This window comes from Molothrus aeneus, chromosome 4 (assembly GCF_037042795.1).
Source record: "Molothrus aeneus isolate 106 chromosome 4, BPBGC_Maene_1.0, whole genome shotgun sequence".
Taxonomy (NCBI): Eukaryota; Metazoa; Chordata; class Aves; order Passeriformes; family Icteridae; genus Molothrus; species Molothrus aeneus.
In genome coordinates, this window is record NC_089649.1 from 32,270,702 (window position 1) to 32,290,021 (window position 19,320).

Here is a 19,320-nt window from a genome sequence, read left to right on the forward strand (position 1 = left end):
GTTTCTTGGTTTCTAGATTGGCTCCACAGAGCGCAGAGCACTCCACTGCTGGCAATGAGAAAACAGTGTCAGGAGCAGACACCATTCTCTTTTAGGTTAGATGAAGTGGCATAAAATGAAGAGAAGCAGGAACTATAGACTGTGTGAAGGTTAAATCCACAGCAATCCACACAAAAATATTGCTTAGCCAAAGTGCATCCAAAACAGAGCCACACTTCTGAATGCTGTTTCTTGTTATATTTTCTAATTTGGATATACAAACTTCCAAATATGTGCTGCTAATGTGACATTTCTTTATGTACATTAATAAATGCATAAAATCTACAAGTTATAATTTAAAGATCTATTGTTCTTAATCTGCATGCACATGTTGATACAACCTGCAGAAGAAGAAACAAGTCAGATGTCTCTGGTCATTGGGTCCAGCAGCTGGATGACATGATCTCAGAGGCTTTTTTCCAACCTAAACAAGTCCCCAGTTCTGTGGTTTAACCACCTAACATTATTCACTTCACGGAGGTCAGAAATCCTATTAACTTGAGATAATTTCTGTTTTATGCACATAACTGGAGTGTCACAACTTTTAGTGGTGAGTTATGTGTACTCATAGTGGAATACAGTTGAGATTGGAAAACTTGTCATATTTAAATCGAAGCAAAGATTAATGAGTCAGAATCCAACAATAATGCATTTATTTAAGCACATTCTGCAAATTGATTTTTACAAAATAGGTCTGAGAGGTCTTAGAAAACATATTTTCTAAAATATTTAACTTCAAAACAGAACAACAAAGGGTTCCATATTTTATAATATCTAAGGAGGGTAGAATCTCATAGGGCAGAGGGCAGAGCCATCTCCCAAATCTGAACTTGTAGTTCTATATTCTATTTAAATTCTTAATAGTTATAAATGGTTCTTAGTAACAAAGGTATATGAATTAATAAAATATATCAGACAGCCCTGTCTCCAGCTGACCAAGAAATAATGTATTTTCATTGTTGCAAGATTAATCTTGAGTGTGCTTCAGAGCTTCACTTCAAATTATGCTGGCTTAGTTCCATTGTAAGAACTATTATTGCAATCCTTTTGGTCTTTACTAAAGCCACAATAAAGGGAGAAAAAAAAAGAAAAAGAGGGAAAAAAAACCCAGATTATGTTTTATATTTCAAATACAGCATTAGGGCTCCCAGACTTTTTCTCTGTCTGGAGTCTTAGAAAAAGCATAACTGAGATTATTTTTTAAAGACTTACTTGGGATTGTGCTACTTGGGAGAAGAGGAAAAATAGTGGAATCTGAAATTGTGGCTGATGTCCAGCTTGCTTAGCTCTAGTGCCTCTGTAGCAAAATAAGAGGCTAGAGAGCAAAAGAAGACAAAGATAATAGAATCTCCCACTGCCACCCTTCAGGTTCTTTCCCTCAGACTGTTTGGGCTGGCTGTTCTCAAAGCTATTTTTCTATCATCAGCACTGCAAGATGCTCATTCTACCATGTTATTGGGGTTTTGTGGGGTTTTTTCTCCATCACAAGAACATACCAAAGTTGGAATAAATTGCATAACTTAGCTATAACTGCTGTTTTGGGGTGGGGGTGAGAGTGTAAATACTTCACAGGAAAAAAATGGAAGACAGGTTTGCCCTTTTTGACAGAAGAAAAGTTAGGCAATTGGTTATGATCTTTTAGATTGTTTCTGCCTTGAGGACAATTAATGATACCCAGGTAATTCTTTTCTGTTCTGTTTTTTTGCAAAATAGTGTGTTCCTACAATCTGAATATCAGCATGTAATTTCCATGTTCATTGCCTCTCTAGTTTCATTCCCCTTTCTCATTGCAGCTTTCTCTTAAGGCTTTGCTGCAAGTACTTTCTGTCTGATCTGCTGGATTTCTTTTTGCTTCCATGCATGAATGCGCATGTACACAAACTTCCTCCTGTATATGACATTGTGTCATGAAGTCACTTAAATCTGCCTTTTGTTTATGGAAACTTAAGAAAAATATTACAAATGTCTGTTGTTTGTAATTTAAATAATTTAGTTTTCACTAGTCAGTGTTTCACTTTTGCTTACTTTATGCATGGCTGACTGGATTAACTCGCTGAAAGCAGCAAGTCAGAAATTAATTTCCTTATAGTAATCTCTACCTACTGTCCTTATGTATTGAAATTCAGAATTATCTAGATGAGGTGAATGACTGTTGCTTGAGGGACACTAGTTTATTGATAAACATATGTCCTTAATTTTTTTGGCTAAAGCATATTTTCAATTATTGGATTGCTCAGATTTTAAAAAATAAAGAACATTCACTAGCATACTACTATGTTATAAGATACAAAAATAATTGTAAGGTACCTGGCAAATACTGCAGTAGAAGAAACCTCTTACCCTAGGATTACAAAACTTCAGCAATGCCATTCCAGGTATGAAACTTCAGAGGTCTTTTTAAATTTTTTTTTATTACATGTGTTTAAATTGTTACCTTATAAATGCTGCTTTTCAAATGAGAGGGGAAAAATTACTTACAACAAACTTCTTTTCTCTTTGGAGCTCAAAGAACCAGGCCAAACACACTTAATAGTGGTTGTGAGAAAGAATTAACTCCTGGGAGAGCAGTTTCCTTTTTTTTGATGGCTAACCCTTCCCTTTCCAGGCCTTCCAGGTGGGATGGTACTGACTGGTACAGTGTATTTAACACATTTGGATTGGTGCCTTCATTTCTACTCAATACCAAACACCATTTGAACAAAACCCCAGTGTTTCGCATAGCCAGCTTTCAACTTGATATTGCCCTGCTGTGAAAAAGAAATTAGTGAAATTGAGGAGTAACACTGAGGCCAAAAACACAGGGGCAAAGGAAAGCTTACCTTGATGTATTTTCTATTGGAAAATCATGTCAGAATATGGAGCCAGAACTTTTTTCTAAACAGAAATAAGAGTCAGATATCATTTAAATTCTGTTTATTTGGGGAGAGAAAGAAGAGGGGAAATGGAGCAATAGAAAGGTTTGGCCCTGTTCATTAATTTGTGTCTTTGTTAGGTATTATGCTGAACTCTCATCCTCTGGGAAAGCCCTACAAAATTTGAGGGTTTGGATTGAACTTATTTTACTTCATATTGGGGCTTTTAGAGGTATTATCTCTTTCAGTTCTTTATGCACTTATTCTAAATTCTGTACAATCAGAACAAAACAACAAATTAATAAAAGGTGTAAAAGTCAAATGCTGTGGCAATGTGCCATGTCACCAGTCTGAGTTGTTCTACTGGCAGTTTCCTGCCCTGGAGTGGATTTATCTGGCAGCTAGACAGAAAGGATCTTCCAACCTTATAACTGCATTAATTAGACTGAATTATCTGTGACATAACTGATAACTTGTGATGTTGTTGTGAGATTGGAGGTGATATTTTCAAAAAAGATAGCACAAATTTTCTGGTTTAGAAAATGCCTCTGAAATTAAAACATTGTGTGATCCACAGCAAGGTATGAAGGTACTTTATGAAATTAAAATCCAGGATAATTACCAGATTGGTGTGCAAGAGTCATTATATATGCATCACTTTTGCTGAAATCCATTTCACTATATTGTGTTTCATAGAAGCAAATATAAACTTAGTTGTGCAGTTCAAGTACTACATATTCCTAGAGTGACATCTAATGTAGTTTGCTAAAGATAAATGTAATGCAGTAAAACTGAAAATGCATTTCTCGTTGCAAAGGTAATAGCTAAATATTCAAAACAATTTCTAGTGTTTTATAGATTAATCTGTCATACTGAATAAATGACACTGTGTCACTTGCACCCAATCAAACCTAGAATTAAAAACACAATGCATATTCAATAAATACATAAATTTAGAAAATGTTATGGACTTCAGTGCTGGACAAGTACCAAAGCAGAGGCACAAATTACAGAAAAGGCAGTTCAGTGTTAACAGTTTGATTACGCTTCTCTCAGTGCCCTGTACATATATTCAAATCCTTTAAGCCACAGACACTTTGTCTCAAGGATTAATGCCAAAGAATCTATTGCCACTGGACCAAGGTCTATTTTGGTATAGAAATTTTGCCCAGGGTGTTACCCCAAGTGTGTGTACATTAACAGCACTAAAGTACAAGTGTATGAACTCTGTTTTGTTCTTGTATGAATCTGGAATCTATTTTCAATATGCTATGTATGGAAAGTTTAAATTTTAGTTTTATTGACACTTAATAATATGAGAATCCTGTTACATTTTGCCAGATATCACTAGAAAGCTTTTCCTAAAAGAAAATTTTAGGAGAACTTTTATAAAATTACATGATGGAAAAAAAGCACTCTCACTGATAAATTCATAGTATGTTAAATGAAATTATGCAGAAGTTAATTTTTATTTCTATCCTTAAACATGATGGACTAACTTCATCCTTGTCTTGGTCATATATTACTCAAAAATCCCATGTTTAGTGGGAAAAAGCTGAAAATTCTGAACAAAACCAGGAAAATTAATCTAAGAATTAACTCCATCTCTTCATTCACTTCTACATATTATTGTAATGGTCAAATTCAGACAACAAATTATTTTTTAAAAATATCTTTTTAAGTTGTCTCTTCTGTCATTTGGTAATTCAAATACATCTGATCAAGGCTGGTCAGTCACTAGTCACTTCTATTCTTTGTTAATAATTAATTAAACATCTTGTAAGGTTAAATAATTCATAGTTGTAAACTTTTATAACCTTGTTCTGATGATTCATCTTTACAAATGAAGATAATAGACCTATGAGACCTGTTCTATGTTATGTTAAAGGTTTTTCAAAACCATCTCACATGCCCTTAATATACCATTCAGCAGAACAGGATATTTTTTAGTCAACTGTCAGCTTGAAGTATTCAAGCTAGCACAAAAATTACAGGTGAAATTGATTTTAACTTCAATATTTTCTGAGTAGATTCTGTTTTATTAGAACAAAACATTCTGTCTCAAAGCAAGAATATTTTCATTCTTCTGTTTCTCCAGCCCATCTCCCACTGTGTCTAGAAGTACAACAACTAGAAAAAGTTATGTAAGAGTGTAAAAGTGCCACTGGTTTTGCATGAGTGCATTTGAAGAACTTGGGCCCTTATAGGTAAAATAATTTTCCATCAGAAAAATACAGGGTGGATTCTTCAGGACCATAATCACTCCTCAGTTCTTGGCATCTAAGGAGACTTTTTAAAAACCAATTGGATTTCCTCAACCCTTTTGAAGTGCTAACTCACTTAAAGTGAGGAAAAACAAGTTAGCTTAATTGGCTGATGGAACTCATGAGTCATTTTGGATTCATGACATTGGAGTTCATGTTAGTCAAATTCTTGAAAACATAAAAATATTTTCCTGGTATTATGATATGCCTTTATTTGAAACTATGTGTGGCACAGTTGAGACTGGTGTGACTAGTGGGTACCAAGCAATGAGTAATGCCTTTGGATGGTTTCAGTGCTCATGGCTCAGTCCCATCAGCCCAGAACTGTTCCCTTTACGGAGTCATCCTCGCTTCTTTTACGGAACCTCCAAGTGTTAAGTCTGTGTTCTTATAAGTGCACGTGTGCCTTATTTGGTTTCTCAAACAGCACTTGTGACCCAATCACTGTATTTCAAAGAATGCACAAAACTAGCAAGCCTAATTAATCAATTCAGTTGGAAGCCAAGCCATGTTGTCCTGGGAACATCTTGTTCTTGGCTTTCCCAAATGCGTTCCTTCTTTCGATTTCATTTTATGACTGTTTAAAGAGGGGCTGTCATGTTCTTTCCCCAGTGATTCTGCATCCATACTACAGAATTAAAAGGCTTATCTTATTTACTAGATGACAACCCAACTCATGCTTATTCCTTTAGCAAAGGAAAGCAGAGTTAACTCAGTTAGGTATTTAAAGACAAGCAGGGAAAATTATCCACCTTCTTCCTTACCGCTCGCGTCTTATAGCAATAAGCATCTCAAAGCAGCCAGTCCGGACAAGCTTAAAAAGTGCACAACAGAAATTCTTCTTTTCTTTTTGAAAATTTGAGATTAATTTGGGGGATTTCAGGGGACCCTAAATACACAACAGTCAGAAATATTTAATTTGCAGTATCACGAACATGCTGCTAAGTAGAACATTTTTCTGTATTGAGACAAGAGTCAGAAAGAATTGTTTTTGCCATTTTGCCATTTGTACTGATACCAGTTCACTTATTTTTTTTCTCTTTTTCTTGAAACATCGCAAATATTTTAATATTTATGCTTAACATTATGAAAAGAAATTTTCTGGTACAGAATAGCTGCAATGTCTGCAATTATCTCTATGTCACAGGAAGCAGAAGATGATTTTCTCTACGAGGTATATAAAAAAGAGGCCTCTTTACTTGGTATCTGTAAAAACAAACCTTCTGATAAGAAAGTCTGTCATGGGTTTATCACTTTTCATCTTCTTTCAGCTGCTAAAAAAAAAAAGAACAAACAAGATACAAGAAGAGTGGTTCAATTTTTTCACAGTGGAAAATCAATCAAATGTAGAAAAGCCAACAACCACATCACAAAGATGGAGCGATAGATCATTATCTTGTCATGGTGAACTCCAATGTCAGTAAAGTCTCTATTTGCAAAACAATAACCATAATTTTTAATTGCTGTTGTTGCATTGCTATCTTTATCCATTTTCCTCACATAAAATACCAAAATTTAATTTCCTCAATCTGAAAGATAATTGTTTGAATATTATCTAGCATTTTACAACAGTTTTTACTGTCTTATCTTCTGTCTACCTTCGTCAGCTTTACCAAATATTTCCCCAGAGAACTGGGGGCTTTTCCAGACATAAATCTCCTGCAATCAGCAGAGTCCAAATTTCTGTCTTTTTTTGCATAAACAAAGTGATGTTAACAAGTCAGTGGACAAAGACCAGTGCTTTCACTGATTTTATAACTGGGATGAAGTTGTTGAGTTTTGAAGCTGTGTTGTCTCCTTTCCCAGGCAGATATTTACATGCCAGGGTAATCCAACATAGCACAAATGAATAATGCAGAGATTCAGAATAGATATCATTAAGGCTGTAAATGTACTGAGAATTCAACACATTGAACATCATGAGGGACTTATTCTTTGTGGCAAAGTAAAGATTTCTAAAATGCAACAGCATTATTAGTTCAGGGATTAATATTATTTGAATAATTTATAATAATTTTTGGAACATGCTGTGAAACTCCATTGAATGCTAGTGTGAGAAGATAAATGCTTTCATTTGAAATTTAAATTGCATGGAGATCAGCCCCTTTAAGCACAAGGTTCAGGTCAGTCTAAATATGTCTCTAGCATGTAGGATAAAAAGCTTGACAAAATGTGTGAGGTTTTTTGATGATCTGTTTGGGATGTTTTCATTTATGGTGTTTTTTTCCATGCAGGTGTCTCTTACCAATGGTTTGGTAGGCTGTAACAGGTAATTGCTCTTAAGGGAGCCTCAGTTGCCTGCTCAGCTTTTTGCTAAGACAGAGACTTAAGACACTAAGTAGTACACATACACTCTTTGCTTAACAGTATGCCTACATAAGCTTTTCTTGCTGCTTCTTTTTGGGTGGAACAAGTTAATCATAATGTTCTGAATACAAGCACAGAGCAGCAGAGAAATTTATGAACAATATGCAAGTGTGAATTCACCGTGTGACTAGGATTTCGCTTTAATTTTGGTACCCATACACAAAAGCCTTAAGGAGCTGATGATCTTTGAGTAATTGCATGGGTTATATACTTGTGGATAAAAGCAAATCAACTTTTCTAAATAATTCAGTGGTGGTTAGCTGGAATATAAGAATTTCTATGCAGGATGCTTCTGACAGCAAGGATAATTCTGTACATATAGAGGATACTTATCTCCATTTTTTGCAGCTACAGCTCTTACATTCCAATTTTCAGAGTTTTAAACATTGTCAAGGGCTTAACTGGAAGTAAGTTCTTCTGGAAGGGATTTTTTATGAATCTTAAGTAATTGATTGAATTTCAGGTGATTTCTCTTAGTTCAAGAGAAAAATGAGTGCAAAAAATCAGATATTTTCCAAGAAGATTCCTTGTTAATCTGGGAAAGTTGTGTGAAAGATTTATACTTTGTCTTTGAAAATAGCCTGGAAAAATAGTTGTGTGTTTCAGAATTAGCAGTTTACTATCTGAACAAGCATCGCATCACAGTTAATAAGGTTTTTAGAGAGTATCTGAAGTGCTCTAAGATCGCAATGAAATTTAAAATAAAATCTGTATTTGATTTTTGGGTTTTTTGGTAACAGTATGCATTAAGTCAAATGGTAGCTCTAATAAGAAAGTGATACTCCTTTTTGAAAGTGTTTCAAAAATTAAATTAGCAGAGCCTTGCAGAAAGGTACTAGGTAGGTTTAGGGAAGCTTTGGAAGTGAAGAACACTGGGTAATGTTCTGTCCTAATGATGCTTTTCTCCATTTCCAATGTATTGTGGGCTGAACAAATTTAATTCTAGTGTAATTTTAAACTCTCTCCATAATATGTTCTTGGGAAGAAGTTGGTCTTGTACAACAAGAAATCTGACTCGGCATCCTGCAATCCGTTACAGAAGCAGTAGTTAAGTCACCCTTTTTTGGGGAAGAAAATGGTGATGGCAGAATTTGTCCCTCAGGTGCACTGGTGGGACTGGTACCCTGGTGCACTGGTGAGGCATCATGCATCTGCAGATGTGGGAGATTGCAGCTGCTGCAGCACAGAGAACTGAAGAAGAGATGACAAGCAGAGTGCTCCAGCTGCCCTGGCTGTCCCTCATCAGCATCTCTCAACCTTTCCCCTCAGCACTGTTTTAATGAAGTCCTGTGTTCTCTGAAATTCCTTCCTACAGAGCACAAGTTCAGCAGAACAGCACCTGTGTATCTAAACTTCACATTGATCTATTCTGACCAATATCTCCACAGCTTTTTGGATCAGACTGACGTCAGCTCTTCTGAAGGATTCATGACTGGCACCTTCATGATGTCTTACTAAGTTTTCAGCAAAACTGTGTCACGGATTTTATCTTAGTTTGCTTGTTTTTTGATCCTTGATCCATTTACACCAAGTAGTTTCTTTAAAATTGGAATATACACAAACATATATAGATCTGACTTTGTATAAAGGGGCCTATCTATCTGGATCTAAAATTTCAGCACAAATTAATGTCGTAGAATGGTTTGGATTGGAAGGGACCCTAAAGATAATCTAGCTCCAACCACCCTTCCAATAGGCAGGAATTCCTATAGCTTATCTTGTATATCGTTATAATAAATACTGAAAAAATCCTTTAAAATGGTAGCCTTAGGTCATTTGTCTTGTATAATTAACATTTTGATCTTATTCTGAGGAAGAATAGGGAGGAATTACCTATTTGAGAATTACCTGTTTGCTTTGTATCAAAAGAAATTTTAATTAGCTAACAATATAAAATATTTTTGCCAAGTTTAACAAGTACTTCATATACTGTTTTTAATTTCATGTCCAATGAATTAAAACATTTTTGTTGCTTGATATTCACATTCAAATGTAAATGAGTACTTACAAAGGCATAATATCAAATACCCTTAAACACATCATAAAATAACATATTTTTTCTGTTCCTATTTAGTCATCTGTGACTCTTTGGAAGATCATGTTTCTGCAGCTGGCACCAGGTGCCCCCTGGGCTACTTTCCATGTGGCAATATCACAAAGTGTTTGCCCCAACAGCTGCACTGTAATGGTGAGGATGACTGCGGGAATCGGGCTGACGAAGAGAACTGCGGTAAGTGGCTGCGGCTTTGCTTTGTGTCTAGCACCTGTAGTCACTGAAACCCAGGCAGTGCTCACACCAAACAGGAGGCTGTGGAGTGCCAGCAGTAGGAAAGTTGCATGCTTTGCACAGGATGCAGCAGGTCTGCTTCAGCTGATAAAGCCACCCTCTTTCCCTAGCAAACCATTTGCTAGGGAAAGAGTGGGCCACATTTTTCTTTGTATATGGTAATAGTTATCAGCATCCAATTTTTTCCCTACTTTGAGCTTCTTTGTACATGTCATTTTGATGTCTACAAAGGGATGTATGTGATCTATCAAAGACTGTTGCTGAGGAGTGTTAGATGTGCATCCAACAGAATTTATGAAAAGCTTAATGTGACTTAATGTGGGAAATATAATTTAGAAGAATTTTCAGGGTTTTCCAGGAATTATTTATGCCCTAATTTGGGAGAAACATGTGCATCTGTAAGTGTACTGTGCAAGCAGGCTTTGGTGGTTGGAAATGTAAAAATCCCACGTACACATAGTTGTACACATGGTCAGGTCACCTGTGCATGCTGTTTTGATCCTTGTCACTCCTAGCCCCTCTGGATGGTAGCTGTGATCTTGACTTGGCTTGTGGGCTCTGGCTTTACCTCTACTGCAAACCAGGAAGGGCTTTGCACGGGCACTTACCTATCCATGCCACTTCTTTGTGAGCATGGCCCTGGCATAGCTCTTGTCCATGCTGAGCAGCATCTCCCATGCAGTGTTTGGACACAGCTCAGAGGTGGCACAGACCTGGCATAGTCTGGAAAGGGGCCTCTATGTTCTGTGAAGAGAGAGCTTCACCATTTGTTTGTGAGCTAAGACCACAGGGAGAGAAAATGGACCCTAGCACATTTTATTTACTGTTACTGCCACCTTACTTACAGCCTGGATATTTCAGAGATGCTCTCCAGAGCTGCTGATCTGTGGCAGATGTGGGAAGTAGGCTTTGTACTCCTTGGTAGTTTTCCTGTAGCCATGGAGGACAGCCAGGTGCACCATGCCCTGCCCCACACTCTGCCTCCAGAGCCAAGCAGCTGAACTGTTTGTCTGTCCCAGACAGGCACATCTGGGATCCAGGCCAACAGATCTGGGTGGGAAGACTGTGAAGAATTAAAATATTAAGTGAAAATTCCATGCTATGTATACTGAAAGAAATTTTGTGAAAGAAATTTCAAAAAAATATGGTAAAGGTATTTTTCACCAGCACTCTCAGTAAAGTCAATGAGGTTTTGAATGTAGTTGTTCTAATTGTGTGTGAAGCTGATTTGTGTACCTATGAGAAGTATCTTATTATTATACCTATGCAATTTCAGGGTCTTACTCCATATGAAAGTAATTTTAAATTCTAATCCCATATAATGAACCTGCACCATTTTGTAGTTTTATACCATTTGTTGGTGCTATAAATGTACTTTCTGTTGTAAATAATCAAAATCCTGAACAAAAATGGCTTGCTCTGTTTTTTCTGTGGTCATCTTGACCTACAGTAGCAGGAATTGCCAATGATGATGCCCTCTCATGTTTAAGTCCAAGGAAAATAAACGGTTGCTTTATCCATATTTCATTTCTGTATAATACCACAAAGACTATCATACAAGGACTTGCTGGAAGATACAGCTTAGTATGATAATAATTAGGATATACATGGATTTGTAATGGAAGTTACAAGACAGTATAGGATCACAGAATTTTTTAGGTAGGAAAAGAAATTTAAGATCATTGAGACCATTAATCAAAGAGCTCTTTGCATCTCATCTTATTACTAGCACAGAACTGAGATATTCTTGGATTATGAATAACCAATTTCAAAAATTCAATTAGAAGTAACATGGGTTGTCAGTGAGCAGGGAGAGTGCTGCAAGTGATTTAATACTGAACCCTGTAGCAATGAATAAAAAAGTCCTTAGTAATGCCTTAGTGTTCTTCTATAGAAATGAACATACAAAACAATTCAGCTGTGATATTGAATCCTCTTCTGGGTATTGTAATTCAAGAATGAGCTAGCCTTGATTTTTGAAAACCTAAATTACAAAAGATGAAAAGTCATTGTATGGATCTACAGGGAAAAACTATGCTGCTCATGTTTTTCTCATATATTGACCCTCTCTTCTCATTTAGAAATGCATTAGTGTAATATTCAGCAGGAATGTTTTCTCAAAAATTGATATTGCAGTCATACTTTGTTGTACAGTTAAAGAGTCACCTCCTTGTCTGAGTATAGGGAATGTTCTGAGATTTTCTGCAATGACTCCACACATAGGAAGTGGGGAGATCTTTGTGGGGTAACTCTGGTTTTGATTATTCATCTTGCTTAAAATACAAGAAAAGAGGCCTCAATGTTCCTGAGACAGAGAAACCAGATGTCTTTTCTTTTTTCCCCTGCCATTCCTAGGATCACTTCAGGATGCCTCCCTCATGCCAGCAGTTATATCTGGCTCCTTCTCCCCATTTTTTTTTTTTTTAATTTTCAACTAGTTTTCAGTTAAAGTCATTGCTCTTGGTTACAGAAAAGAAATTAAAAATGAAATTATGCCAGTGTAGTAATTGTTTCATTCAGTGCCATAGAAATTTTAATCTTATATATGAGGTATTCTAATTAAATAACTCAGTTTCTCAATTCCTGACCACTTTTGCATCAGTGTGGGGAGCTTGGAGGTGACTAGTCAACAGGATTCAACCCAACAAGTGTGGGAGGCAGAAAAATCTATGAAGACCCTCAAAGCAGTTCAAAAGCACCCCCTGTGTTTTGCTTTTTTTTAGTGCATATATTTCAAACAAAGCTAGGTAAACCAACTGTTTCACTAACAGTAATGGTAAAGCACTATCTTAAGTCTATAGTAAAACCAGCTATATAGCATGGAAACACAAAGCAAAATATGTCATTAGATGTTTCACTCCAACTATCTTGTAATGGTTCCTTTCTTCTTTTAGTGAACAAATTTGTCTCATTCCCCATTTTATTTCTATAAGGAAATTATAGTTGTAATCTTTGTAAGATTATATTTGTAAGAAATTATTGTTGTAAGAAATTGTTGCTGTAGTCTCTGAGATTATTTGCACTATTAGTCTTGTTTCAGGGACTGTGTGCCTGGTAACAGCAAAACATGATTATGAATATTTCAAACCAAACCAAATCCACACTGAGACGTGTTATCAAATGTGCTGTGATAACGGCTCATTATCCAGTTTAGGCACACAAAGATTGGCTTTGTGGTGCCCTCTTCAATTCTGCTTCCTCTTTCACTTCCACCCTCCTTTCAACTTCCAAATAATAAACATCAAAATAAGGTCCAGAGTAGTGAAGATCTCGAATTAGGATCAAAGGTAGAGTTGGGAACAGACTCAGAATGCTGTGCTAGTGGTTAACCTCAGGGTGTGGATATCCTAGCTCTTCTTCAGCATTTCTTACACTTCTGGAAAGGAATGAATTATAGCTGATATTTCACACTAGAGTGAAGCCACTCATCTTTGAAAATTCATGCCTTTGCCACTTAGCCTGCTTTCCAAAATCAATAAAATACTGTGTGCTATACCCTAATGGGGAAGAGCTTGAGGCAATGTAGTAAACTGCAATAAGAGGAGGCAGCTGGCAATTTATCCCTGCAGTGATGGGAGGCTCTGCTTGAACTATGGCTGGATAACCTTAAATGTGCATGGAAAATGTAATCTCACCTTTTGAACTCAAAAACATAGTCCACCAAGAGGAAGCAAGCATCTCAGAAAATCTGTCATGAAAATAATATTTTTAAATAAAAATAGTTTAAAGTTTTGTAATTTGTCATAAAGCTTAGGGTTTTGAGGAATTTCCTTTTTTAGGCTCGAGAGAGCAGTAAATTTTACTCTGTTGTCCTGCTCCATGCTCATCCTTGCTGAAGTACCAAGTTCTTAATTAGGCTGAGGGCATTGTGAGGCAATTTAGCCTCTATCAAGTTTCATTTGGAGTTATTTTTGTATCTATTTGCAAAATTCAGAATGTGTAGGGAATTAAGAGATAACAATTTCAGCATCCTTCTGCACCCAAGTTTGTTTAAAGATGAAGTTGGCAAAGCAGAGCAGATATTGCTTACACCTAGTATCTTTGATTTCAAACATAATGGCTTCAGCCTGATTTTACAGGGAAGAGCTTTTCCCATTTATTTACAGCTGGAAGGTTTGAATCTGTAGCTACTTGGCATTTATAGATGTGGGTTAGAACTTCTGTTTACTGCTTAGCCTTTTAAACCTGAGCAAGGGTAAATAGGCATAATCACAAATTCTGCTCACATAATGCCATGGCAGTGTTGACATGGAAATTGTTCCTAAAATAAGTAACAAATATTTCTCTCATTGAAGACACTACTGCTGTCATATGAATGTTAATGCAGTCTAAACAAAATCTCTAGGCAAACTCTTTGATGTCCAGTGGCATACTAAACATGCCAGGTATGTGTTCCCAAGTACAAATTCATGGAAAGAAGAGTTTTGAGATGTCTGCCTTCACAGTGATGTTTAATGATAAAACAAAAACAAAACTAACAATAGATAACAACAGTGATTAATGCAAAACAAAAATAACAGAACAACAATATTTATATAATATTTGCAGTGAGCCTACGTGTGTTTTCTCATTACAAGGTGTGAGTTTCTTTAGATGAACAATCTTGACACACAAAATATTGAAAAAAATATTAAAAGTTATTCATAACATAAATGTACTCCATGCATTTGGAAGAAGACAGCTAACACTGTCAATAATGATCCATGGTTATTTCTGTTTTCAAAATATCTAGAATAGCTTTAGACACAGGCAAAGAAGTTCTTTCATATGCTTCTAATTAAATATTTACATTTTAAATCTTACACTTTTTTTCTTTTTTTATTTCTCTGATATGCCTTCTACTTAGAGGGCTAAATGAACAAGTTTTTTTCCTAGATAAGAGTCAGCTTTCCCTGACTAAAATTGTCCTACTATTGGTTGCAGTGATAAAAGAGCAAAGTTCTCAATCGAACAACTTTTGTGTAATTATCTCTGCTGGATACAGCACTGAGTCAGTTGCCATTTTGTAGTCATAACATACTAGTTAAAAATTAGTATGCAAAAATTCTAAATGCAGGTAAATTTTGAACCAGTGAAAGACTGAATAGATGTTTTTCCTGCCTGATTTTCTAAGAAATTTGTTGCAATATTTTTTCTCTAATTCCATATATTCTGCTTGGTGATTAGCACAGTTTGATCATCAGAATTGTAAATTAGCTCTGCTGTTAATATGATGCCAGTTTTTGGGGAGAAGCCTCCCAGTAAATTGCAGTGAAGGTTACCAGGTTACCTCCAGTTTCTTGTTTCAAAACCACCCATCAACTGTCAAATTTAGTTTGGAGAAAATATAGAAACAAAATCAGACTTCAAAAGGTACTGGGCTTTCCTCTGGACTTTACATCCTACCTGGGCAATTTGAAAACATATTTTATATGTCTGGAAGATTGAGATTAATCCCTATTGCTCTGTCACTAATATAACTAATACTATGTGTCAGCATCCTGTAGCTACAGGTTCTGAAAATCCCTTGTATGTAAAGTAAAGCTGGACTCATTGCTTTATAAATAATCCTGCTGTCAGATTTAAAAGTTTTTTTCCTAACTTCCATTAGGGTTTGGTAGCACACAAACACGCAGTTTAAATCTATACAGTTATTGGATTTGTTATGTTCTGTTCCAATTTAAAATGCAAACAGCATGACTGATGTGATATCTGCAGTCACAACACCTGGCCTATGAACCAAAGCCGAGCCCAGTGAGAGCTGGCCTGGACTGACTCCACTAAAATCAACAGAAAGATTCCCACTGTCTTCAGTGAGCAAAGAATCATACCTTCCCTAAATTAGGAAACTAATAAAATGCTCATATGCTTCAAAAACCCAGTTTGTTACTCGTGTACCAGCCTTCCTCAATAGATCTGGAAAAGATTGGAAGCACTCTGCTAGCAGTGGGGTTTTTTCCTTTAGATGAAGAAATCTAGGCTGTGCAACCTGTCAGAGAAATAATATAGGTATATTATGGTATGCCTTTATATATTATTATACCTATATATATATTATTATAATACAGGTATATTATTATATTATACAGGTATAATATACAGTCTCTTCCCATGCAGTCTGTGATATATAGATTCCATAAATAAATGCCACAATCCTTTTTATCTCAGACTTAATTGGTTGAGGAAGTACAGTTTATTCTTCGTTTAAAATTAGTGTTACTGTCATATCACACTACTGAATAGGTCTTATGCTCCATCTCAGAACTTGTTGTTAATATAGGCTCTTCATTTATTACTAATAAATCTCTAGAGGAAGTCTTTATGTGCAAGTAACACAGGTATAAGTCCTACTCAGAATAAAAAGTATTTTGACGTAAGAATTGTAAAAAATGCAAGCACCAGAATTCTTATTAATTTCAAAACAAATATCACACATGTTGGCCCTAATCCCTTGCCCCTCTGCAAACCAGATTGTTTTGCCATGAATGGGGCATTATAAAACAGCAATTATTATTACACATTTGGCTACTCTTTACATAAAAGCAATAGTAAAAGGGAGAATGGAAGAAAAAATGTGCTAGTGTTTAATTCTATCTTTTTTTGTAAGCAGTATCTTTAATTATGTAGAGTAGTTAATGGAACAAAGTAGCCTGAGCTATTTTGAGAGCACAAGTTTCCTCAGTGGTTAAAAATTTGGCTTCTGGACAATTTTGCTGATAGTTCTGTAAAACTGTTTTTTTGGCAGCTAGGCAATGGTTGCAGTGTGTCTGCATTTGTTTTTTAATCACAGTGTCATAGGCACATTTTTCCAGTCTAGTGAAGCAAGAACAGGCATGCAGATTTAATTTGTTTCTGACTCCAGAGGAGTTTTTTGCTGGCTGAATGTATTTACTATTGTGTTGCTCTCAGCCCCAAGAGTTCCCTGAACAAAGGACAGCGTTCCGCTCCCCAGCTGTAAATTCACTTTTAGACGTTCATCACACACAGAGGTTTCCTGAAGAACTGGGGCAGGGAGTGGCTGTTTGAAGTCTTGCACCTATTTGCCTCTAAAAACACAGACCTCATCTGTTACTGTGTGCCACACAGTCACCAGGGGACTGGCTTGCCTGAAGAAATAAGTTACTAGAGAGCAGATCTTTTTGTAAAAGAGACCAATAAAAACTCAAAAGGATAAACATACTAACAACCTGTATAGTGTAATGCTGATTTGTATATGCTTCTTCGAAGGTCTATAATTGTTCACAGAATTATTGCAGTTCTGTAGGCTCATTAAATCATCTTCTAGATTTCCATAGCAGAAATCTAAATTTCTATGGGGTGCTTCAAAACATCTATACAAAAGATTTATATTTTAATATTACAGGATTGCTCATAAGGGATGAGAAATTTTATTTTTGTCTCAGCACACTCCAGAAGACCTTGATGGTTTTATATTTCTAATTAATACTAGTAATGAATAATGTAATAGTTGGTCCTGTGTTTTCCTGGCATGGCATTTTCCCAGCATGGCATTTTCCCCATCATACTTAAAATACAGGATTTGAATGTATGAGGTGCTACTCAGTTTTGAGCCTAGATAGCAAATTCTGCTTGTGAAGCATAAAGTAAATATTTGACAGTCAATAGTATACTCAAAATGTATCAAATACTTGGGAAAACAGAATTTTCAAGCTTCAAATTTTTTTGTAATGGCCAAATTTTATTATCGTTGCCATCCATCCACAGTATATGGCACCAAAACAGGTGCCATAGGTTCACAATAAGGTTTACTCTAATGTGCAAGTATCAGCACATGGAATAGCTTTGCTGAAATTTTAAGGGTTTTTAATCAGTTTTGCTACTGTGATTTTCAAATATTGTTGGTAATTAAGAGGAACTTGCATTTCATAAGACTTATGTCTCTCCTGGTCTCTACTGTAGTGGCTTACTGTCAAAGGGACTTTTAAGCAACTAAAGGTTCTATAGATGTATTTATGCTGTTAGATTATTTTAATTTTAAAAATATAACATATTTCAAGAAAATCAGAACATAAAATCTAGAAAACTCTATGCACATGTTTCACAGGAATAAAGATTAAACATTGAGAAGATGTTAATCTTCTGGAAATTTTAACCTGCCTGTTTTCTTAAAAGTTGCACTAGATTAATTAAGTTGTCCTAAAATCATAAAAAAACATTTTATTATTAAGTATGTAATCTAGTTCATCCAGAGAACTGTAAACCTTATGCAAATTTATTTGTTTCCTGTCTGGTTTACTATGGTTGCATTGTCACATATAAGATATATGTGATTTCAATTAATCATCAGGTAGAGGAGACAGTATATGTGCAGTGACATGCAGATTGCTCTGGGGTAATTTACCTTTGAATTGACTGATAAGGTGTCCAGCTTTAAGTTCTTAATTTTTTCTGCTTGGATGCTTAAACTGAGCCAGTGAAATTCCATCCCAACTTTGCCCTTCCTCCAGGCACCAGAGCCCTTGGTTTTGTGAAATCTCTGTGTGGTTTTGGTCTCGCTGTAAGTTATGAGGCTGTATCAGGATGCCTCAACACTGTGGGAAAGGGCAATTATGTTCCTTAATTCGTAAATATTTTTAAAGGAAATGCTTCTTGTCTGAAGGACATGGGTCTTCCTTGTACCAAAAGATACTTTTGTGAAAAGCCTGAAATAATTCTTTGCAGCGAGAAAAAGTTTATTTGAACAACTGACAAAAAGAAATATGTCCAAAGGTTCATAACCACCAACAGCAAACTCAAAGGGTGACACAGTGTCTCTTTAGAGTGTTTATGCATTTAGCTGATAACATTTCTCTGTATAATACCCATGAAGACATGGCTGAGAGAAGGGGGAAGTCATACAGATAGCATCCTCATCATGAATGCCATACTAAGTAAGAGATATGTCTTTAATTTAGAAAAGATGATACTTTCTTGGATCTGACACTGAAACGATTACTCAAATCTGTAGTTTGTCAGGATTGAGATGCTCTTTCTCATTCCCGTCAGAAGTGGTAATTGGAAACTTTCAGTAAGAAAGAGCATATTAATCTCCAGTCAGATAAATCCAGTTTGCCACCACTTATTTCACTTATCCCATGTAGAGGAAGATTTGATGATGCTTTATTTTCTCAGATCTCTTTTTTTTTTAACAGAACCGCAGCCAAAATAATCTATTTTAGAGCTGGCTCAGGGTAAAAGTAATTTCTCATCTGAGCTGTACAGCCTCAAATGATAGATTTGGGGTTTCAAGATCAGTATTATTACCAGTCATTTCTTAAAGTGTTTGGAGAACCTCACCTTGAAAGAGGTAAAAACAGGCCACAAACCTTCATCTAAACCCTAAATGACCAAAAAGTGATTTACAGTTCTGCCACTGAGTGTTTCACCAAATGGTCATACTAAACATAGTTATTGGCACCATACATTCTTTCAGGATTTACAAAACAACTTGAATAAAATAGAGACTGTCCCATGTTTGGGCACAAAGTTTGGCCCAAAGCATATATTCCTGGAGGTCAAGGGATGTTTAGTA

General features: G+C 35.9%; 1 protein-coding gene across 2 annotated transcripts in view; it reads left to right on the forward strand.

Moving 5' to 3' along the window:
- RXFP1 (relaxin family peptide receptor 1) overlaps positions 1–19,320 on the forward strand; it is a 46,993-nt gene that overhangs the window by 6,963 nt on the left and 20,710 nt on the right. For both annotated transcript variants that reach the window (XM_066548216.1, XM_066548217.1), the window contains exon 2: positions 9,597–9,752. In XM_066548216.1, the coding sequence (XP_066404313.1) occupies positions 9,597–9,752 (156 nt within the window). The remainder of the gene's footprint in view (positions 1–9,596; positions 9,753–19,320) is intronic.